The following is a 20,777-nucleotide window of genomic DNA, read 5'->3' as shown; positions in this document are numbered from 1 at the left end:
TCCATGACAAGGTGGGACATCACAGGATGACTTTTTACAGTCCTAATTTCAGCTGAGGTCCCCCAAAGATCAGGTACCTGTGCAGGGCTGTGGAGGCCATGTGCTTGCTCTCAGATTGCGGCCTGCACCCTGGCAAGGCAGTCCTGCTCCAAATCTCCCTGTAAATCCAGACCTCCACGTTTCAGGTAGCAACAGCTGCTGCTGGAGAAAGAGAAGTGGAAGCTGTGCATTTCTCAGCTCTAGGACTTGAAAGTCAGAGCTGCAGGACACAGCAAGGGAAGAGCAGTCCTGCTGCCTGTGATCAAAGAGCGTTTAATCTTTTCTGACTGCATGCTTTCCCTTCTCCCCTCCTCCCCTTGAATAATCTCATTCCCAAACCCAAAAGAGAATCTGAAATAGAAATATTTATGTATTTACACTGGGCATGCTCACAAGGCTATCTCTCTCTAACATTCAAGGGAACATAAAAAAAATCCTGTCTTTTAGGAATATTCACAGCAAGAAGAAGAGAAAAAAAACCCAACACAACAAAAAGCAAATAGCAGTGATAAATTTACTGTGAAACCTCTGCCACATTGTTTATTTATTCACCCAGCAGTCCACAGGAGTTCACACAAACTCACATATTACCACCCTTAAGTCATAGTAGTTAAATAAACATTATTTCAGTTGGGGCAGACCTTAATTTCCCATACTTCATATACATTAATAAACATTTCCAGATTGTGATGGGGTTCCCATGTAAATGAAGATGGGCTAAAATGACATTATCACTGCCTGCTCAGTTGCACTTCCTGTAGTATTCTGCAGTCTTCCTTGAGATAGCAAGAAACCACCAGTTACACTAAAATGAAGGCAAATTTATTATTAGTTCTAACAGACATTTTATTCATGTGCAAATGACAGGATAATAGAACTGTTGTTTGACAGCTTGCAGAGAAAATTGTAGCTTTCATCATCTTAGATGATAAATTTTTCCTAAAATAAAATGAACACTCATGGAAGAAATTGGAATTAGGGTTTAGACAGAGAAAAGAATATGACAACTATTCTACTTAAATGAATCAATTTCTGTGATCTCACAAGAGGCAAAAATACTTTGGTTCAGAACAAGCCAAATTCAGGCATCACTTAGCAAGCTAAATACTTGAAGAGGCCAAAATATTTGCAGAATTTAATAGGAAAAGTGGTAAACTCACTTTCAGATTCTTAAAGTGAATTAGTTTACTGAAAACAAGCAATTTTACACTTTTTTGTTGTCCTCATGTTCCAGAAGTCTCACACAAATGATTTTTTTTTTTTTTGGTGGCTTGATTGCAAAAGCCTATTAAGGCTGCTAAGCAACATCTAGTATTTGTTACAGGATTTTGAGTCCTGGATCTGAACAGGAACACTTTTCTTTTGTAAAAAACCTAGTTATACAGGTGAATTTAAATATTTTAATAGCGAGAACAAGGAAATTCCAAGACCTCCCAGAGGATTTGAAAAATAAACTGCTAATCAGAATTGGGAGAATGGGTTTCTCTCTGTGCAAAGAACATTACTGGGAAGTTCTCTTTTTATATATGAGCCTTGGCATGGAGAATAGAAAACATAAGCATTTTTACAGCTGTCAAAAACGAATTTAAAGCTGTTCTGTTCACAGAAAAATAATTTTTTTTTAACAATTTAAAGGATTAGTTTGACCTTAAGTAAATAATTCCATTTCAAGACAAATGGTTATTTTGCATTTAAAACTAATAAACTGTGAAAAATAATAGTTTCTGCAAGTACTCCAACATCAATTCAATCTACTCCAGTTTCCAATTTGCAAAGGCGAGAAAAATAAGATGGTTTCCCAAAAGTAACTCAGAATCCTCAAAATAAAAAAGCCCACAAAAAACCCCACCAAAAATTATTATCCATATGCTGATGTCAGCAAAATTACCCTCTTTTCTTTCCCAGGCTTTATCCCCAAATGCTAATCTCTGAGAAAATGTGAAATTGAGACATTTCCAAAACTTTTCAGAAGCCTAGAACTTCTTTGAGACTCCTTAAGGCACTTCTTTAATTACCAAACCATTAACCCAAAGAAGAACATTAAGTGATGTTTTATTTTAGAACATTTATTTTAATCTGTAACAATTAAGCAACAAGCGTTGATGTGTACAATTATTATTTCTTAAAACTTGAGGCCAAGGCTGGGACCCCCAAGCCCAAGTTGTGTGCTAGTCTAGTCTTCTTTTTATGAGTCCCCCAGTTCTCTCAGGGATTACATTTTGTCTTGGACTCTCCTATTGGCTCTTAAGTGCTCTGATCCAGGAATCAAGAAGAGCAGGACCCAGAGCATCACTCTAATATACCTACACAAAGATAATCAGACCCTTCAGACAACACAGTCACTGCTCTTTTGCTTTAAAATACAAATAGGAGGCACCTGCTGGTACTTCTAGTAGTCTGGTGGAGTCCAAATGGCATTTAGAACTGTTCCATCTCAAGGAAATGAAGTTTCCATCACTATGTTCTTCCTATTTTACATCTGGACAAGACTCAAATGCTACCAAAAGGCAGAGGTCAGCTGATACAACATCTCTGAGATTTTGCATCTGTTGCTGAATTTCAATTTTTCATATTATAACAGAATTGTAAAGAAGCTGAAATTTCAGGTTCCCATAGGAGAATTTTCAGAATGCTGAATGAGAAATGATACAGACCTTTCTTAGAGGGCAGAAAAAAACCCAAAGATAAAACAGTATTGAAGAAAAATGTTATACTGAACAAGTAAATTCAGAGGTAATGAACTGATGAGACAATTCTCACAAAAAGCAAACAGTATTTTTGATACTTTTCTCCTATAGGCTTTGCTATCCAAGAATGTTCCCCATTTCAAACAACATATATTTCTTTAACTTTTTAATTATTTCTGGCTTACAGATGGTCTATTATAGAAGACAATTTCAATAGCTGCTAATGTTTAAAATCCAGTGCTATAATGGATGTTCATCATGCCAAGGGACTCAGTGGAATGCTGAATATATTTGTTTGTTTACCTAAAATACTAAAAATCCCACCCAGTTGTCTCCCAAATTCTGCCTTTAAACAGAGGTATTTCAAATTTCAGTACATCTCAGTTGCTGTTAAATCTCATTCCAGGATGTGAGAGAATCCAGTTAAAGCCAGTGCTAACGAAATCACTGCTGCAGCCACAGATTTGACTGTGGGTAACTGGTCTCTGTGCAATAAACAGCCTGGAGGTACAAGGTCAGTCCTTTCCTCCTCCTCGAGTAGGCAGGAGCCTTCACCTTGAATCAAGCTGAGAGCTGTCTGCACTGGTGCCAGGTGACAACACAGCACTGCCATCAGCAGCATCACAGCAACGCTTTGAGAATGCTGAATTCCGCATAGGAAAACAGTGAAGCACAATTTCCATCCTAAATAACTTTGGAGGGCAAACAGTTCTAAACACAAAGGGGGAAGGCAGCAGCTGAAGGCTGTGGCTGTCCCTGGCTATCATGTTATTCACGCACTAGCTGGGATTCAGCCCAGGCAAGAGGTACTCGTGTGCAGAAGCAACTTCTCCAGGTGTCATGGCACATCACCCTTGAACATGCCACTGTTCTACTTACATGCTGTGGTAAATCTGAATGTGGTTTTAAAAGAAGGTTGGAAGTGCAAGCAACCAAATGGAGACGTGCTCGAAAGCGCAACGCACATTTTCATTCGCCAAGTCAAATGATAAATGATTCTCAACAGTAAATGTTATTTTAAGTAGGCCACTGTTCAAAAAAGCCTATTCAAATCAACAAAACATGGCTCTGAAAATATTTAACCTCAAAAACTCATAAACAAGTTTGCTCAATTACAATTTATTTTCTTCAAACAGAAATTGGGAAAGAGTTTAAGAAAGACATGTACAGATAATGCTGAAATAAAGGTTGCAACCTCTTTGACTTAGCAATAGATAGAAGTATTAGCTTAACCCAAATTTCATGTTGAGTTATTTTTGGCCCAAAAATAATGTTTGTCTCAGAAGCCATCATTAAGAACTGAAGAGATCCATATAGCAATCCATATAGCAGTTGTGGCACTTAAAGGAGGAGCGAAGGGAGATGGAAAAATTCAGACAAGTTTGAAACAGCACTTTTATAATGGAATTTAGTTTCAAAGTGAGATATGAAGCTACAGCTGGCTAAGACTTTAAAAATTAATTAACTCACATGATAAGTAGCTCCATTTCAAAAAGCAGAGGAATAAAACAGAAAGAGATATTAAGCTGTTAAAAAAGTGCCTTGCGTCCTTACCAGAATATTTACTGAGACATAACAAATACCAGAAGTTGAAGAACATTATGCTTCACTCTGACAGCACATCTGAAGAACTATCTCCTCATAACCATGGCTGATTCACCAGGGCATTAAAAGAACCTCTCTCTTGCCCAACTCTTTCCGTACGTGCACTTATGCCCTATGGAGGCAATCATTTGAGTGGGCAGTTTCTGCTAGTCCAGTTCTCTGATCACAGAAGGTTTTCTTTTGGGGCAAAAAAATGGTTCCCTTTGCTTTCTAGGTATCCATAAAGGCTATCCTTAGCTATTTAAACAGGAATACCACCACAATTAAGAATGTGAAGACACAGAACTGACACAACTGCTGGATAAAATCTGGACAAATCAGTAGCAGTCCTGTGAGGGAGCTGCTTGATTTGGTAGAGTTCCTCAGTATAGGGCAGATTGAATTTCTTGTGGTTCAAGTCTCTCCTTTCTTTCCCCTAGGAGAAAGAGATATTGGGTTTGAGTTCATATTGTCAAAAAATAGTATCTGAACTTATAATGCTAAAGTCATTGGGGGCTGACATTTCAGAGTCTTCTGTTAGGGTCCATTAAATTGAAAACAGACTTGCCTTTTGTTACAAGAGACAAAAAATATTAATATTCACCTAGAAAATAAACTTAAATTCACACTGTTATTCTCCAGCCTTTAAATTAACCAGTACCTGATAATATTTTATTATACAGAGTATTTTAAGTATTTTCAATTTTCATGAAACTTACTATTATATGGTTGAATTATGCAAGCTGTATGAGATGTGTTACAACTGAATGCATCATAACTATAAAAAATAAATCAATGAAACCCACAGAGGGGGGTTATCCTAAAAGGATGCTATAGGCATTCAGTACTATTTCAGTTATGATAGACAATTTCTTAATGTACTTGCAGTATTCCAGCAGAAAACTGGTGTTCAGTTATGTTTATCACCTAGAAAACCTTCAGGTGGGCCAAGCAAATCACTCATTAAAAACAAGCATCCAATATTCCAGTTACATAGATCAGATAACTCCAAAACTCCATGAACATTCCTGGTGCTTTCTCCTAACATGCCACTTATGCTGCTGTCTCATTTCTACATATCTGTGAGCAGCTGCATTTTGCTATAGGCAAGTTTGTCTGCCACTCAGTGTCAATGTGCCACTTCCCTGGTACATGAGTAGCAGCCAAAAAACAAAAACGTCTGAAGTTTTCTTGCTGAGTCCCACATATGTCAAATGTTGTTTGATAAGAGTTATCAAGGAATAGATGGAAAACAAGACAGCCATATACTTACTTCCTTTACTCCAGACTGTAACAAATAGACCCTTTTAAAATGTTCACAAAACAAGGAAGGTATTTTCCTTGTTAGTTAAACATTCACAGCCCTGGCAAACTAGAGGCATGATCCTAGATCTTGCATAGTTTGTTTTCCATTTCAGTCAGGGTTTTACACTGAGCCTAAATTCCTCTCTCCTGAAAGCTGCTGCAATACCCAGGTATCAGATATATTCACAGCCTCATCTTTGTAAGATCTGTTCCCTACACAAAGTCCACAAATTTCACCTAATGAAGCAGCTCCATTCTCTCCATTTTCCAGCACACTTTTCATAATGCAGGCAAGAGTCTGAGGATCACTTCAATCCCTAAATGTTTTATTATAAGGTCACAGTTGGTGTTTGCTAGTAAGGGTAAGAATTGTGTCTCTGTATATAAAAACATAAAAGACAACTCAGTAGAATTTTTCTGAGCAACCCTTTCGTGGCTGAATGATCCAGGTTACAGAAGATCCCTAGGCAGACAGCTGCCAAGCAGAATAAACTTCTGTAACCTCCTGCTGCACTGGAGGTCTATCAGATGAGAGCAATCAATATTTTCAGGGCTTCCCTCCTTGTCCTACAAAAGTTGACACTGACTCACCACATGGAGCAAGCCCCATTTCAGAGACAAGGCAAACCTTTAGGTAGAATTAACTTGGCTAACTTGAGTGTTTAGAGGCAGGTATCCTTGACAGTGGAAGAATTCAGACCACCTAACTCACTGCAGCAGTTTTGTCACTTTAAAAAGAGCATGTCCCTGGTGTTCTGAGGAAGAGTCTTCCTCATCCTCAACTCTGGGAGGTAACTCCAGAAGAATATCTGATGGTAATGTGGCATGGCATGACCAAGAGTGTTTGCCTTAAATATCCTAGGCTGGATATATGTTTCCTTCTTTTGGGTGCAGTGGATCCAGAGATCCTCCTTAGAAACCTAAGTTCATGGAAAACACTACTGAAATGTCTAAAAGCAGTTTCCACATATATAAAGCTAATTCTGGACAGAACTATTAAAAAAAATTGTAGAGGGGAAAGCAGGGTAACTGGATAGAAAATTAAGTCCTGTTATGCACTAGGAACTGGTTAAATGCCAGAGAAAAGAAAACAAAAATTTTGTCATGGGAAAATACTGCCAGTAAACATAGCTGTGAATAGACCTTCAGATCAACATTGGTCTTGTTCAGTTCTGTGAAGTAAACAGAGGAGATACACGAGGCAGGGAAAAAAAATACCATCCTGATGACAGAGGTCGCAGGAGGGTTATGAAGACAGCCAAAATAAACATGGCAATGAAAATTGAATACAAGGCAATAAAGAGTGGTAAGGAGAAAAAACAAGCCACATACAGATAATTTCTGATCCACATTTCACATTCCCCTCGAAAGACTTGCATGCTGTCACTCTGCGGCTCACTAAGGGAGCCTGTTTAGTGCATAGCAGTCAAAAATAGGCTTCATTAAGAAAGGAAAAAAGAAGTGAAAATGCAATGTCATTTACATAAAATCATGATACTTAACACTACTTGAATATTATATTCAGTTCATTACTTCAAGTCCAAGAAAATTATTAAAATAAGTTCTAGAGAAAGAGAGGTCTTGGCACCACTGACTGGCAGGTCCAGGGCTCCTGTTGGAATACTAGCATTCACAGGAAGCCTATAATAATACACATTGTATTTTCCAATAAAGGCATTCATTAGCATCCCTCACTCACTTTCTTCTTGACTATTAAAATGTTAGGATCTTCTAAATGCAGCAGGAACGTAACAAACAATGGAACCAGTCAAAGTAGCACAGTAAAATAAGGAAAGACAATGTCTCTGTCTGAACTGGACAAATATTTAGGTATTTTTATTCATAAAAGAGAAAATTAAATTTGCTTTGGCTGACTTTGTAGCCACTTTCATTGCATGATCAGGCACATCAATGCATGAATACGAATGTTTATAGAAGAAATTATTTAAAATAATTTAAGCACTTGAAAAGGGAAAAAAAAATCCACAAGTATTTTGTATTCAGAAACATGAAAAACACAGGACTTACTTTGAGGATTCTGTCCATTTGAAAAAGGCATTGATTGAAGACAAAAATAAGCATCACTAACTGAAAATTCTTTTACCCAGTATCTGGACACTAGGTGAATATTTTAGTTCTGAAATTCCTCTCTAAACAACTTTTTTCATAAATTACTCTCCATATTTGGGGGAAGCAGGGGGAGGGGGGGGAAAACACTTCAGGAACCTCACTTTACTCAGTCAGCTGTTACATCTGGGGAGGGAAAAAAATCCAAACAAACAAAAACCACCAGAGTGCAAATGACAAAACCCCAATCCCTTGTATTATACTTAAGTTTGCTTAAAACGCTCTTGTGGCTACATGTTCTCATGCCAGTATGATACTGGAATCTACTGAACAGCCCAGTTGTGCTTATTATATCACACACTTGCATTAATTTCTGTCTTCAAATTCCCGAGCACTGTTGCTGGTGGACATGCCAGATAGAGCAGGCTATGGAAGCCCGCAGAAATTACCCTCCATCCTACCCCAGCTCAGGGGTATGGTATTTAATTTCTCACTGTGCTGAGAGTAGGAGGGGAAGAACAAGCCTAAATGTGTGTATTCACTCAGGAGAAGATGGCTTGGTCTCAGCAATTGTCATTCCAGGAGACAAGGAGCACAGGGTCACGCATCCTTCGACAGAAGGTGGAATGAAGTCCATGGCCAGTGACCAAGCTGAATAAAATTTTTCCCCCTCTTATTTTCTCTGTCTCCTGTTTAGTACCTTTAAACTTTCATAAAACTGTTCTATCTCACTTCTAAAATGGTTTAGTTTAATCTTAAACATGAATTTCATACTTAGAAAACAGAAGGGAAAAAAATCCCTCGATCAGTATTACTTGTTCTCTTCTTTTTGTCTGACTAATGGCTCAGCACAGCCCTTTTCACAACCCTTCTAATCACTAGCTGCTTCCATTGCTGGCTTCAAACAAGCCTCATTAACTCCTAATTAATATCAGATAGTAGAATCCCTTCCACTCTTTCCTGGATGAGATGGGGGTCATGACAGAAGAATCAATTGTCATTCAAGTGGCACCACCCAAGCAAAGGGTGGATGGGCTGTGTTGGGGGGCTGACACAAGCCAGCATTGCTCCAGGAGGTGAGCCTGAGCACAGGGCTGAGAAGCCTCAAGTAATGAAAAGCAGGGACTGAACTATGACCACGGACATCTCTGAGCAATGTAATAATACCCAAAGTTGTTAATCTTTTACTATGGGAAACGGTCTAGCTACTGCCCCTATTTTCTCGCCAGAAAGGAAAGTTTAAGGGAACATACAGATACTCCAGAGACCCTGAAGAACAGCTGGCTCTGCTCTATAAGGAAAGCTAAGCAAATGTGTTGGCAGATTTAAAGTGACTTCCAGCTCACAAGGAAGAGCACATACGCTAGGTTCTTGTCTCAGACAGTGACTTGAGGAGGTCACTCACAGAACAGCTCCCCAGATTAAAAAAGCTCTTCTTAAAGAGACAGAAGTGCTGCTGCTTCTACTACTGCTGATTAGTAGGTGAGCAGCAGTTCATTATTTTCTCATTGCTGATGTGTAGATAGACTTGCACTGTTACTTTGCTTAAAAATGCAAAACAAACATGAAAATTTTTGCTAATGTGGGTGCGGCACTCACTGTATAGAGTCACTGGAGAGCCTCATCAGCTTCATCAGCCGGCAGTGAGAAGCAAAGTTAACCCATGAAAACACCAAGTTCTCATGGTTCCACATCCCCTTGAGCAGCTTTGCACAAACCTCCCCTGGGCACAGATATTCCTGAGCTGGTCTTACTTCTAACCAGCCTAAAATCTTCCCTTTGACTATAAAGCAAAATGTAGTTAACCAAACCAACAATAATTTTATTTTTTTAAATTGAAGATGTTATATTTTCTAACACTATGGTAGCAACACAAGTGATGCATGTGTATGCAAACCCCAAAGGAAAAACATATGCCTTTAATGATTTTGAAAAGGATGCCACTGAAGACAGTACTTCACTGTCCCCAGTGACAGCATCCCTTATTTTCAGACTAAACCTTGAGCTGCAAAATGAGAAATCTAAGATGAACTTTGAGGGTCCCTCATGGCAAAGAGTTAAATCTAATTTTTTGATACTTAGTACCTGACCCATTGGATTAGGTTAAAAACCCCTCTAAATTGCATTTGCCACTGAAGATCTCCTGGCCTGGAATAGGTGGAATGTGTATTGGTGTGAATACATGCTAGATATATGAAGTCCTCAGTTCTTCTCCATTATCTACAATTTTATAATCTATTCTGATGCCAAATCCATCTTATAACACCTTAAAAATAAGAGTAACAATATGAATGCAGGTCTAATTAATTGAAGTTTAGTTGATTTTGAACTATTCAGTGAAATACCTTTAGGAAGATTTACTGTGATTAACTTTCCTCTCTTCCTTTGTGAACTAGGGGCACACAAATCTAGAGCAAAGTCAGTGTAAAATCACTGCTGTTCTGTTAAATGCAGCTGTTTACGTAGAAGAAAGCTTCAAGACAATGGATCACTGAGGACAATAGGAGAGCAGACAGATGTTCATCCTAACTGTGCTTGGGTTTTTTTTATCAAGAGAGAGAAACATGAAGTACCACGATGTAAGCAACATTTCAGTTAGAAGAGCTGCTCAGTCTCTCCCAGAAATGACATGTTTGTTTATAGCAGGAGTTAAAGCATTCTCCTCTCTGCCACAACTAGAACAATAAAAAAAAAAGTTTGACACAAATAGAAGAAAACTGAGCTTTCCTGTCTAGGAAAAGTATTTTTAGTTTTACAGATAAGCTACAAGCATCTATAAAATAACAAGTGCCTGAGATATGGTGGTACAAAGAGCCTCCCACTTCAAAGTTATAAACAAAAAAATCCAACAAAACCCCCGAAGAACAAAGAAGCCAGTCTCAGTGGTGCATAGTGATGTTTAAATTAATCAAGTGTAATTTTAAATAGCAATGTATAGTGAATGTCCTTTAGACTAGCTTTTAGGTTTTTCCAGCCTTTCATCCATCTGAACTCCTCCCATGTCAAAATGCAGGACTCTAACCACTCAGCTCCTGATATGTTTGGTATGTGCTAGACTGGAATCATACAATCATGGAATAGTATGGGTTGGAAGAAACCTGTAAAGGTCACCTAGTCCAACTTCGCTGCAATGAGAAGGCAATCACACATAAGAACCTTAGGCACTCACCCTCCTATTTTCTGAACTTCAATAAAAACTGGTAATAGAGTCTACAAGCATCTACAGAGCTCCAGAAAACATGGGCCAAGGCCTCTTCCTACAGAAAACCCACACACACCCATGTACTTGCACCCAGTGGAAGTTCAGTGCAGCTTTTCAGTATAAACATCACCTAACTTGCTCCACTAAGGCAATAAACAAAGGCCTGTGTTTCAGTAAGCAGTCTCCACAACACACACTTATGTATGTCTCCTACAGACTTCAGAAGTTGGCTGTTTCTGATAAAAGCATCTTTGCCCTGAAGCTGCAAAGTTGGGACTTTTTGGGAGGCTTTTAGTGTAAACTTAGGTCTGCAGATCTGTACATTAAACTGCTCATGTAGACAGTAGAAATTGGTCAAAGCACATAAACTAGAGAGTAAATCATGGAAAATACAGAACATGATGTAGCATACTGATAAGTTATCTCAACAAGAATTTAGTCATGCTGTGATCTGAAGGACCAGACCACAGGCCTAAAAAATAGGCAGTAATGGGGTTATGTTCTGTAAAGGCAAATATCAGCAGCAGGAGTGACACCACACCACAAGCTAACATGAAGGTCTTGTGATTCTGACATTTAAAACTGATAGACACCCTGCCAGGACAACAGAGTTTGAAAGGCCCTGCACTTTGCAAGCCCTTACTGGGGAACAAAGACATGGGAATTCTGCTTAAATCTCCAGGTTTTACTTGACCACACTCTCATATAGCTCTCTTCCTCTCCTAAAGCCCTTCTCTTTCTTTTTTATAGCCTGTTTTTAAACTCCATGTCCTCTTCCCTACGCAGTTCAGCCTGGGGTGGTTCTGTTTCTTCTCCCCAAAGAGAGCAGACAGAGGGAAAACAGTGATTTTTATGCAGGTGGCAGGCTTTTTAAAGTGTAGCAGTTTGTCCCTGTACACTTTGCTTGACTACTCTCTTCCTAATAAATGCTGACCTCTGAAGGTCATTAGATGGTTATTAACTGAGACAAGCTTTAAAGAGCTCTAGCTATGCACTAGGTAAAAGCTACCAAATCCTCTACAACCACTCCTCTGTTCTTGTGCCAAGTGATGGCATTAACAGAGATTAATAATTATATGGCTGTTTGTACCCCACAGTCTCAGCGTGGGCTCTGCAGTCAGGCCAGCTCACAACAGCTGCATGGGAATGAAGAGATGTGCTCAGCTGGATGCAGTGGCTATAAAAGCTCCTGCTCCTCAGAGACCTGCACAAACTGTTCTGCCTTCCCTAAGCAGGGCAGGGGCACTGTGAAGCCTGGTAATTTGGCCATGCTTCAGCAGACTTTTATCAGGAAGAAAAAAAGAGGTTCCTTGTTGCAATATCCCCAAAACTTTAAGTTCCTGCACCAAATCATGGGAAGACCACATCCCCAAAATCAGTATCAATACTTACGGGAGACCATACCAGCAATGGGGATCATTACATTACCCCAGAAAAATACCACAGACTTAGGTAAGGGCTGGATGACCCTTTTTTCAGGTGGGCTGGCTATAACCCCACTATCACACTAGTGTGGGAAAAAAATCCTCACTCGGTGCATAGTCTGCATATGCATGTTGTACATAATCTACATGACACTCCAGAGCATGATGGACAGGTCAGGCATGGCACACATTATCTGTTTGTCTAAAATTCATGGTGATAGCTAACCAGGCCTGCGCTTTCAGCAAAAGGAAGACATGAAACTATCTCTGAAACATTCACCACCTCCTGAAAATCCAAGCCCATAAGAGAAGAGGTTTTCATCTCCCTAGGTACCTTGTGTACTAGTTTGAAAACAAACCAGTGGGAGGCACCAAGTCAGAATAACAATTTAATGGGGAAATTAAAGAAAAGGAAAAAAACTAAAAGAAAACATTGGTTCAAACTGACAGAGTCAAGATGCAACCTGAGTCCCTGTTAGTCAGGGTGGTGGTGGCAGTCTGGTAGAATGGTGGCTGCAGTCCTCTGAAGTGGTGATCCTGTAGAAAAAGGGTCTGCTCCTCCTCAGAGGGTCCAGTGGCGGCTATGTAGCTCCTATCCTCTGGAAATCCAGTGGGAAGGCCTTGTCTCTGGTGTTCAGCATCTCAGATTATATCCAGGATGGAATGCTTGGTTCCTCCCTCTGGGTGGAGCATCTCACAATGGGGTAATGAGTCATGAGGCCAAGTGTTGATGAGGCTCATTAACAGAAGATAGTCCAGAGGGAGTTATCTCTGAGTCATGCGGCAGGACAATGATGGGCCATTAATAGAAAGACAGTCTGGGGGGAGGAGGCAAGGAAACACTGCCCCACCTGATTTCAACAGCTCATGAGGATGGTAATAGAATACACTGCAACCCAGGACACTTGCCATCAGAACTGTCACCAGTCAGGGAATAGCCAAGGAATACAGTAGCTGGATTGCAGTGGGAGTCTGAGCTGCTGACCTTCAAATCTAGCTTGCAACAGGTTTGTATCACCAGTATATCCTGTTTTCCTCAGGTACCAGCTGCCCCGAAGCCTGAGAGCTGTGTTACACTGCACAGGTGCTCCTTACCTGGTTCCCAACATATGGGATGTGGCTCTGTACAAAGAGTCAGAGAGTGTACAATATTTCAGTCAGACCTGGAACCATTCTGACAGCATGTAAGGCGGCAAACAGCATGAGGATGCCTGGAATGATGGAATTTCCAATGCTTTCTCCTTTTGCCTAAAGTACAAGCATGGCCCCAGACTTGGGATTCTCCCGTTTCATTTGCTTCTCTCTGGCTGAAGGTCTTTCTTTCCTTACCCAGATTAAAATTCAGCCAGGAAGACTCCTGATATCCAGACAAGAAATTTTACTTAATATTTTAGGCTTTTGGCCCTTATATAACAATGTGTTACAATGACAATTGTTAAATAACTAATTCTTCATAAAACAGACAAAACACCAGACTAAGCCTCATATCTTCTGTGGGCTCTTCAAAGCAAAGGTGCCCCAGACTCCTCCAGCAATCCCTCCCAGTGTTTTACACAGTCTTCCCAGTTAGCTTAAGAAAGGGAATGAAAATACACAAGGACCTTCCTTCCTGTGATTCAAACCCATTGCAAAAGTTATCATCCTGTGCATCACAGGCTTGTTGACCAACAGATTCACAACAGTTGTTATTTAAGACCTTTTGCATTCAGTCTTCTCTAATTTAAAAGCACCAGTTCTAAACTAGATGATCACTCCAGCCTTCCTTTGTCAGAAAATCTCTAGGGAGTCCATATTCCTCTGAAGACTACTGGACATATCACTACGACTAAGGCCTCAATAATGTTGAGCAGACTGGGAGTACATTCTGTATTTTGCTGGTAATACAAATGTTTATCGATACAACATTTGCTTCCTTCTCATGCCAGATAAAACCAGCATCATGCTTCTGAGTCATACAACATCCTAAGTCCCACAATTCCCCATCTCATTTTCCAGGAAGATTTCAGAACCACTCATCACATACTTGCTCTCAACTGACTTTAACACCTCACACTTCCCTCTCTAAACTGTAAGGTGCTGCACCTGTGTCAGGGCAGCCCCTGGTATCAATACAGCTGGTAGGAGAAGGAATTGAGGGTAGCCCTGCTGAGGAGGACTTAGACTGAAAAAGATAGACCTGTCCCAGCCGTGTTACTCACAGCCCAGAAAGCCAAACGTGTCCTGGGCTGTATACATCCAAAGCAGTGTGGACAGCAGGTAAGGAGGGGGATTCTGCCCCTCTGCTCCACTCTGGTGAGACCCCACCCAGAGTACTGCATCCAGCTCTGTGGAACCCAGCACAAGAAAGGCATGGACCTGTTGGATTGTGTTCAGAGGAGGGCCACAAAAATGATCAGACGACTGGACAAGAAGCATGTGGACAGTGCTCTTAGGCACATGGTGTGACTGTTGGTGTGATCCTGTGTAGCGCCAGGAGTTGAACCTCTATGATTCTTGTGGGTCCCTTCAAAGTCAGGATATTTTATGACGCTATAATAGATATAAGGAAGAAATTTTTTTATGACAAGCGTGGTGAGGCACAGGAACAGGGTCCCCAGAGAAGTTGCACATGTCTCATCTCTGGAAACATTCGAGGTCCGGTTGGATGGGGCTTTGAGCAACCTGATCTAGTTGAAGATGTGCCTGCTTATTGCAGGAGGTTTGGACTTGATGACTTTTAAAGGTCCCTTCCAACCCAAATCATTCTGTGATTCTAAATCCTATCCTTGTTTCTGATTATATCCTTTATCAAGGCTGGAGGACTAACTTAGCAATAAAACAAGTCTGCTTGCTTCTAGCTAGCTGTTAAAATAGTAAGTAGTAGGCCAACTACCTATTCCAGTCAAAAGACCCTGTGAAAACTCATTTGATGTGTCTGTTGTGTCAGATATCAGATCAATTTTCTGAGCAAGATTATCCAAGTCATTTGGCTTTTCACCACATAATTTAATTTACGTGTGTATTTGCAAAAGCGTGATGCAAGGGGGTAGCAAAAGCTCTACTAATCTCAAAATGTGACTTCTAATGTGCCTCTTTTATCCACTGACCAATTACTCAGTCACAGAAGGGAACTGGGTTGAACAAATGGACCATGTTGGCAGCTACTCAGCTCTTTGATGTTTTCCAAGATGTTACAGATGGTTTGATTTTTTCCATTCCAGAATTTCTCTCTTAATTGATGTTAAACTGACAAGTTAATAATTTCACAAATTCCATTTATTTATTACCTGCTCTTTTCTTATTCTTTCATACTCCACAAGTTTTGTACACTTGCTCAAAGACATGCAGATACAGCTCTGAGAACAGAAACTTAGAGGTCTGGCTGACGAGTAGATAAAAAGCTGAGATACAGCTCAGTAAGCCTAAACAAATTTGTTTATATTGACAAAAAGAAGGCTAAGGATCCTTGTGCTCCAAGAACCAAACAGCACAGCGTCATGGTTTAGCATAGTTTGGGTATTTAGTTAAGGAGGGCTCCATCAGCCACAGAAGTGATTCTTTTGCAAAGAGGTGCTTACAGCTTCCTCTAGACCCGACAGAACCTATCAACTGGCTAGTTTGAATACTGGCAACTTTTTAAGCCACTTAAGAAGCTTGACACGCCTCTCTGATCCCCATTTAAGAACGAACAAACCCTGGAAAAGCTCTCTTGCTTCCAGCTTTTGGACAGGAAAGTTGGGGGCCGCGGTGCGGCCCAGTGGGGCTGGGCCAGGCCCTGCTCAGGGTGGCCCGGCCAGGTTGGCCGTGGCATGGCTGGGCTGAGATCTCAGCTGCTTCTGCTCACTGGGCACCCGGCGCAGCCCCTCAGTGAGGGCTGGGCCGGCTGGGAGACAGCCACCCCGGAGCCGTGAGGCCCTGTTCCATCTGCGGCCCTCCTCCATGCGGGCTGGCCCCCGCAGCCCTGCTCCGTGCAGGCAGCCCCGCAGCGCGGCTTGGCAAGGCCTCACCCAGTGCGGTCCAAATTCATCTGAGGCCGCTGTCCAGCAAAGATCATGTGACCAACAGCGATAAGCGAATTCCATCTGTGGGGCTGGGTGAGATTAACCCTTTAGTGCTGTAAGATTCCTCCAGAACAGATGAAGCCTGCAGACATCAATCCTCTCCAAAGTCAAAGGAAAGGGAAAGGTGAAGGCATGTGAAGAAAACACCATAAAGACACCAAAGTCAGTGAAGAAGGAAGAGCTGAAACCCCGAGAAAGGAGAAAGAAGAGATGCTTCAAACCTAGAAGCTGAAATTCTGTTGTAAAGCTATGGTGATGGACTATGATACATCAGAGTACCCATTGTAATTTCATGAAAGCATGGGGGGTGGAGCATTCAAACTGCAGTTGTGAGCAAAAGTACTTGTGCTGAAACAAGCAAATGTTGAAGTAGCTGTGATTTGATGAGAAGCTTGAATAGAGAGAGATGAAAGTGATGAAGACCCTTGCTCCCAGGGAAGAAGAAGACCTCTGTTCCTAGAGATGAAGATGATCCCAGAGATAGATGAGGAGAAACTTTTTCTTCTGAACAGCTCATCCTTAAAATGGTACCCCTTTAGCAAAAGATTGAACTCTCGAAAGCAGTTGTGGGGAAAGCTGTAAGTCGAGGGAAGGGACTTTCACATGCGAGCAGAGAACCATCCCGGGCGGCTGTGTTGCTGTGACATTGAAGCCACAAGAGAACTGTTTCTTATGGAGATGTCTCCACAGCATGAGCAAGAGAAACTCCTCTCCCTAAGTGAACTGAAAAAAGAGATTATTATAGAGGTGGTAAACTGACTGAAAATCTCAAGGGTTGTATTTTTATGTTGTCAGTGGGAGAAGGGAGAAAGGTGGGAGGAAGAGAAGTGTTCTGAAGGTTTAGTCTGATTCTGATTTTTTTTCTTTTAGTTCTGTTAATAAACTTCTTTATATTCTTTTAGGTTATGTGCTTGCTTTGCTTTCTCCTAATTCTTATCTCACAGAAGAAAAATAAGTAAGTAATGGATATTTCGAACCAAAACCACTACACACAGACTGATTCATATCCACTGAATCAGCTGAAAGCCACTCCTGGCTTTCAGGAAACACAACCGTTGCATCCAAGTTACAAATTGTTGGTATCCAGCCCTGGCTCAGAACTCTGACATGCTTTGGCCCTTATTAATCCCCACAACCCCAGTGGCGGTCACACTCCAGAAGCAGGCAGCAGGGTATGAAACCTTCCAGTACACCTTGTTCTATGCTTGCAGGCTGGAGATCTGTGCTGGGCTGCAGGTGTGACAACACCCTGCTGTCTGCCATGGATAATCTCCCTATCCCAGCATTTTCTCCATATGCTTATGAGACAACTATCCATGCTTCATACGGCCCATCTGTAGCCCCACCTCACTCTTCAGGCTGAAGCCAGGCAAGCTACCCTCAGTCAGGGGCTCCATGGCAGATCAATTTCTAGTTTGGGACAACAGCAGTGTTCCTAATATGTGCTCTTCCTGCCTGGAATTAGAAGTGGTTTCTGGGAACATTCTCTGTATACTGTAAAACACAAAATGTTGCTTCCCCCCTTGACCATTGGTTACAGGTCCAGTTTGCAATGACCACCAGTGGAATGTGTGTCCAGCTGGTTGACCACAAGGTGTTGGACACTGAGAGGCATCCTAGAAATCCATACCAACAGTGCTCATAGTCCCATTTCCTGCTGTGCAATCCAAATGGCTCATGAGCATTCTCATGCCAGATGGAGGGATTCCAGCAGGGCTCAGCCCTCAGCTCCCACACACACTGCCTGGCCTCATAGGCACAGATGGCCACGTACACTTGTCTGTCTCTTCTAATTCCAGAACTGGAGGTGGCAATTTGGATAATTCATATGTCCATCAAAACCTTCACAAACACTTAGCAGCATTCATCCCCTCCCTCCCTAAACAGAGCCCGTCCTCTGCATGTGCCTTGCCTTCCCACAGTGCTATATGGAGGGAATAAATCATATCCATGCTGACAGTCCATTCTGTTAACTCTTTCATGAGTCGTGTTGTCTACTGCTATAACTGAGGGTCTACATTCTTATCCTCTCCTCTCTATTCATGCATGAACTGCTACCACCTCTCTACTCATGGTACCCCTACATAACCACCGGCCAGAATCCCAGCAGTAACTCTGCAACTCCCCAAATGAAAGGCTGTGGCTCAGCTTTTAACAACTTCTCTTTGCAAAATAAACTTTTGAAGATCTAGTTCATCACCACAAGGGAGGCAGAAACAAAAGCTGCTACTGTTTGAACAGATACCCAGATGTGCATGGGGTCACGGAAGTAAAAAGAAGGTATTCCATCCTTCCTAGCTTCTGTTTCAGCAGCCTGGAGCTTCAGTCCCACCTGGTCAAGTATATCCACACTGCCCAGCTGACAAAGGTGCTCCTGTCCCAGGAAATGCCAACACCCATATCCCTTACCAAACTGCTCTATCTCCCAGAACAGCCAGTTCTCTTTGAGCAGGACCTGGTAACATCACAAAGGTATTCTGTGCAAGTATGAGCAGTACTTTCTCCATGGTTCCCTGGGAGCTGTTCCAGGAATGGAGCCAGGAACTACTTCCCTCCTGTTAATCCCTGGGGACTCTTTCAGTCAGGGAGAGCAAGCACAGAAACCACGTTTCCCTACAGCTCTGCTCAGGATTCTGCTGCGTTGCTAGGTGGCAGGGTCATTTCTGGTGGCAGGGACACCTGTCTTTCTCCTCGGTCCATCTTTCAAACATTTTGGTAGAAGATTGTGGGATCCAAAATGGTTTCCTCTTTAGAGTTCCTAGCCTCATAGAAAAGGGTTATGCAGACAGGTATTCTTTGGGCCAATAGTCATGAACTCAGTAGAAGAGAGACTTGTAGAAGTCTGCCGATATAAGCAAAATCAGCACCTTCCCATGTCTCAAGGTACATCACTGAGCTGTACATTGTACACCCTGGTCCCAAGAGGCCCAGCAGCCACATGCCAAGCGGGGAGGCACTGGCAGAGAAAATGGCACTGGCCCCTCTAATGCCTCAATTGCACTGTCACCCATCCATAGCTGCTGGTTGCATATCTGTGAGCTCACATTTGAAACTATCAGCGAAAGGGATTTCCATGCGGAAGTTATTCTGGGCTCTTGTAGGCCCCAGAGGTTACCAGAGACACTGCTTACAAACAGAAGCAATCCTGTGCCCTGTGGTCTGGGATGACCCTGCTTGAGGAGGGAGGTTGGACCAGGTGGCCCCTTGTGGTCCTTTCCAACCTGACCCATTCTGTGGTTCTGTGAACAGTGACTGATGGCTGTGATCCAGTGCTCACATCTGTGTCAAGGGCTTGTGCTATTTTATAGCACAGGCATTGCCTTTGTCTAACTTGTTGCTCAACAAGACAGTACACCAAGCAATAAGGTGTCAATTAAGATGCAATTATTAATTTAATTATACTGCTGCACCATTTAAGTAGGGCATCTACGAGTGTGTTTATGAAGCAAACCCACAGATAAGAGGACAAGTGAATATTTCGGTTGCCCCCCAGGTGGTGGCCTACAAGAAGTCCGAGCATGGGAATGAGGGGGACACGGGTGTGCTGGTCTGCAAGAATCCCTCTTTCCCTGCTGTCACCACTTGGTCCTGGCACAAAAGTGGCCATGGGCTCCTCGAGAACGCCTCTGGGTGATACATCATCAAGTCCAGTGGCAACAAGACAGAGCTACGCATCCTTAAACTGGATATTGAGCAGGACAAGGTGACTATTTCTGCAATGGCACCAACTCGTTCGGCACTGGGGATGCCACGGTGAACCTGCGCGTCCGCAGCCGCCTGGCAGCGCTCTGGTCCTTTCTGGGCATTGTGGCAGAAGTCCTCATTCTTGTCACCATCATCTTCATCTATGAGAAGAGGAGGAAGCCAGGTGAGGTTCCTGATGATGATGATGGAGGCTCTGCACCACTGAAGAGCAATGCCACAAACCACAAGGACAAGAACGTCCGCCAGAGAAACGCGAACTAAGAGCGGGGCCAAGTGATGTGTAGATGAAAAACTCATCTGGACAATTTTGTTTTCTTCTAATTTTTTGGTAAAATAGCACCATGGAATATTCTAGTGCGTCCTTGCGATTCAGTTACTTCACTTTCCAAAGAAACTTAAGTTGGAGAGTAAAAAAGACACTTTTTTTTTTTTTTTTTTTAAAGAGTTGTGGGAGGGTTTTTCTACCTGTAAATGTAAATCCTTTGTTCCTGGTAGTCTAGGTCTCTGGCTGTCTCTGTCCTAGGTTATTTCATGTTGGTACAGAGTGGGGAGGGGGGGGGTGGGAGTGCAGCTGTGTCCCACCTGCTTGTGGGGGTGAGGGAGGAGCTGCTTTGGTGGCTGTTGGGAGACGACCTGATCTGACCAGAGGGTTCAGGAAGAGGGTTCTGTGTCTTTCCCAGTGCATCACCAGGAGCAAGGCTGCACCTTTCCCTGGCAAAGGGCA

At 42.1% G+C, this 20,777-nt stretch overlaps 1 protein-coding gene across 1 annotated transcript in view; it reads left to right on the top strand.

Annotated features, from left to right (window-relative positions):
* LOC121676626 (basigin-like) overlaps nt 1–20,521 on the top strand; it is a 98,651-nt gene extending 78,130 nt beyond the window's left edge. The window contains 3 exon segments of the mRNA XM_042053395.1: nt 18,659–18,806; nt 19,770–20,049; nt 20,052–20,521. Of these exon segments, the coding sequence (XP_041909329.1) occupies nt 18,659–18,806; nt 19,770–20,049; nt 20,052–20,314 (691 nt within the window). The 3' untranslated portion in view covers nt 20,315–20,521.
* Nucleotides 20,522–20,777: the final 256 nt, after the last annotated feature.

The sequence above is a fragment of the Corvus kubaryi genome, unplaced genomic scaffold (genome assembly GCF_017639235.1).
Source record: "Corvus kubaryi isolate FWS band 111438036 unplaced genomic scaffold, C.kubaryi_AGA036_p1.0 split1-131, whole genome shotgun sequence".
Classification (NCBI taxonomy): Eukaryota; Metazoa; Chordata; class Aves; order Passeriformes; family Corvidae; genus Corvus; species Corvus kubaryi.
Note: the sequence above shows the minus strand (reverse complement) of the source record. Positions and strands in the feature narration are given on the sequence as shown.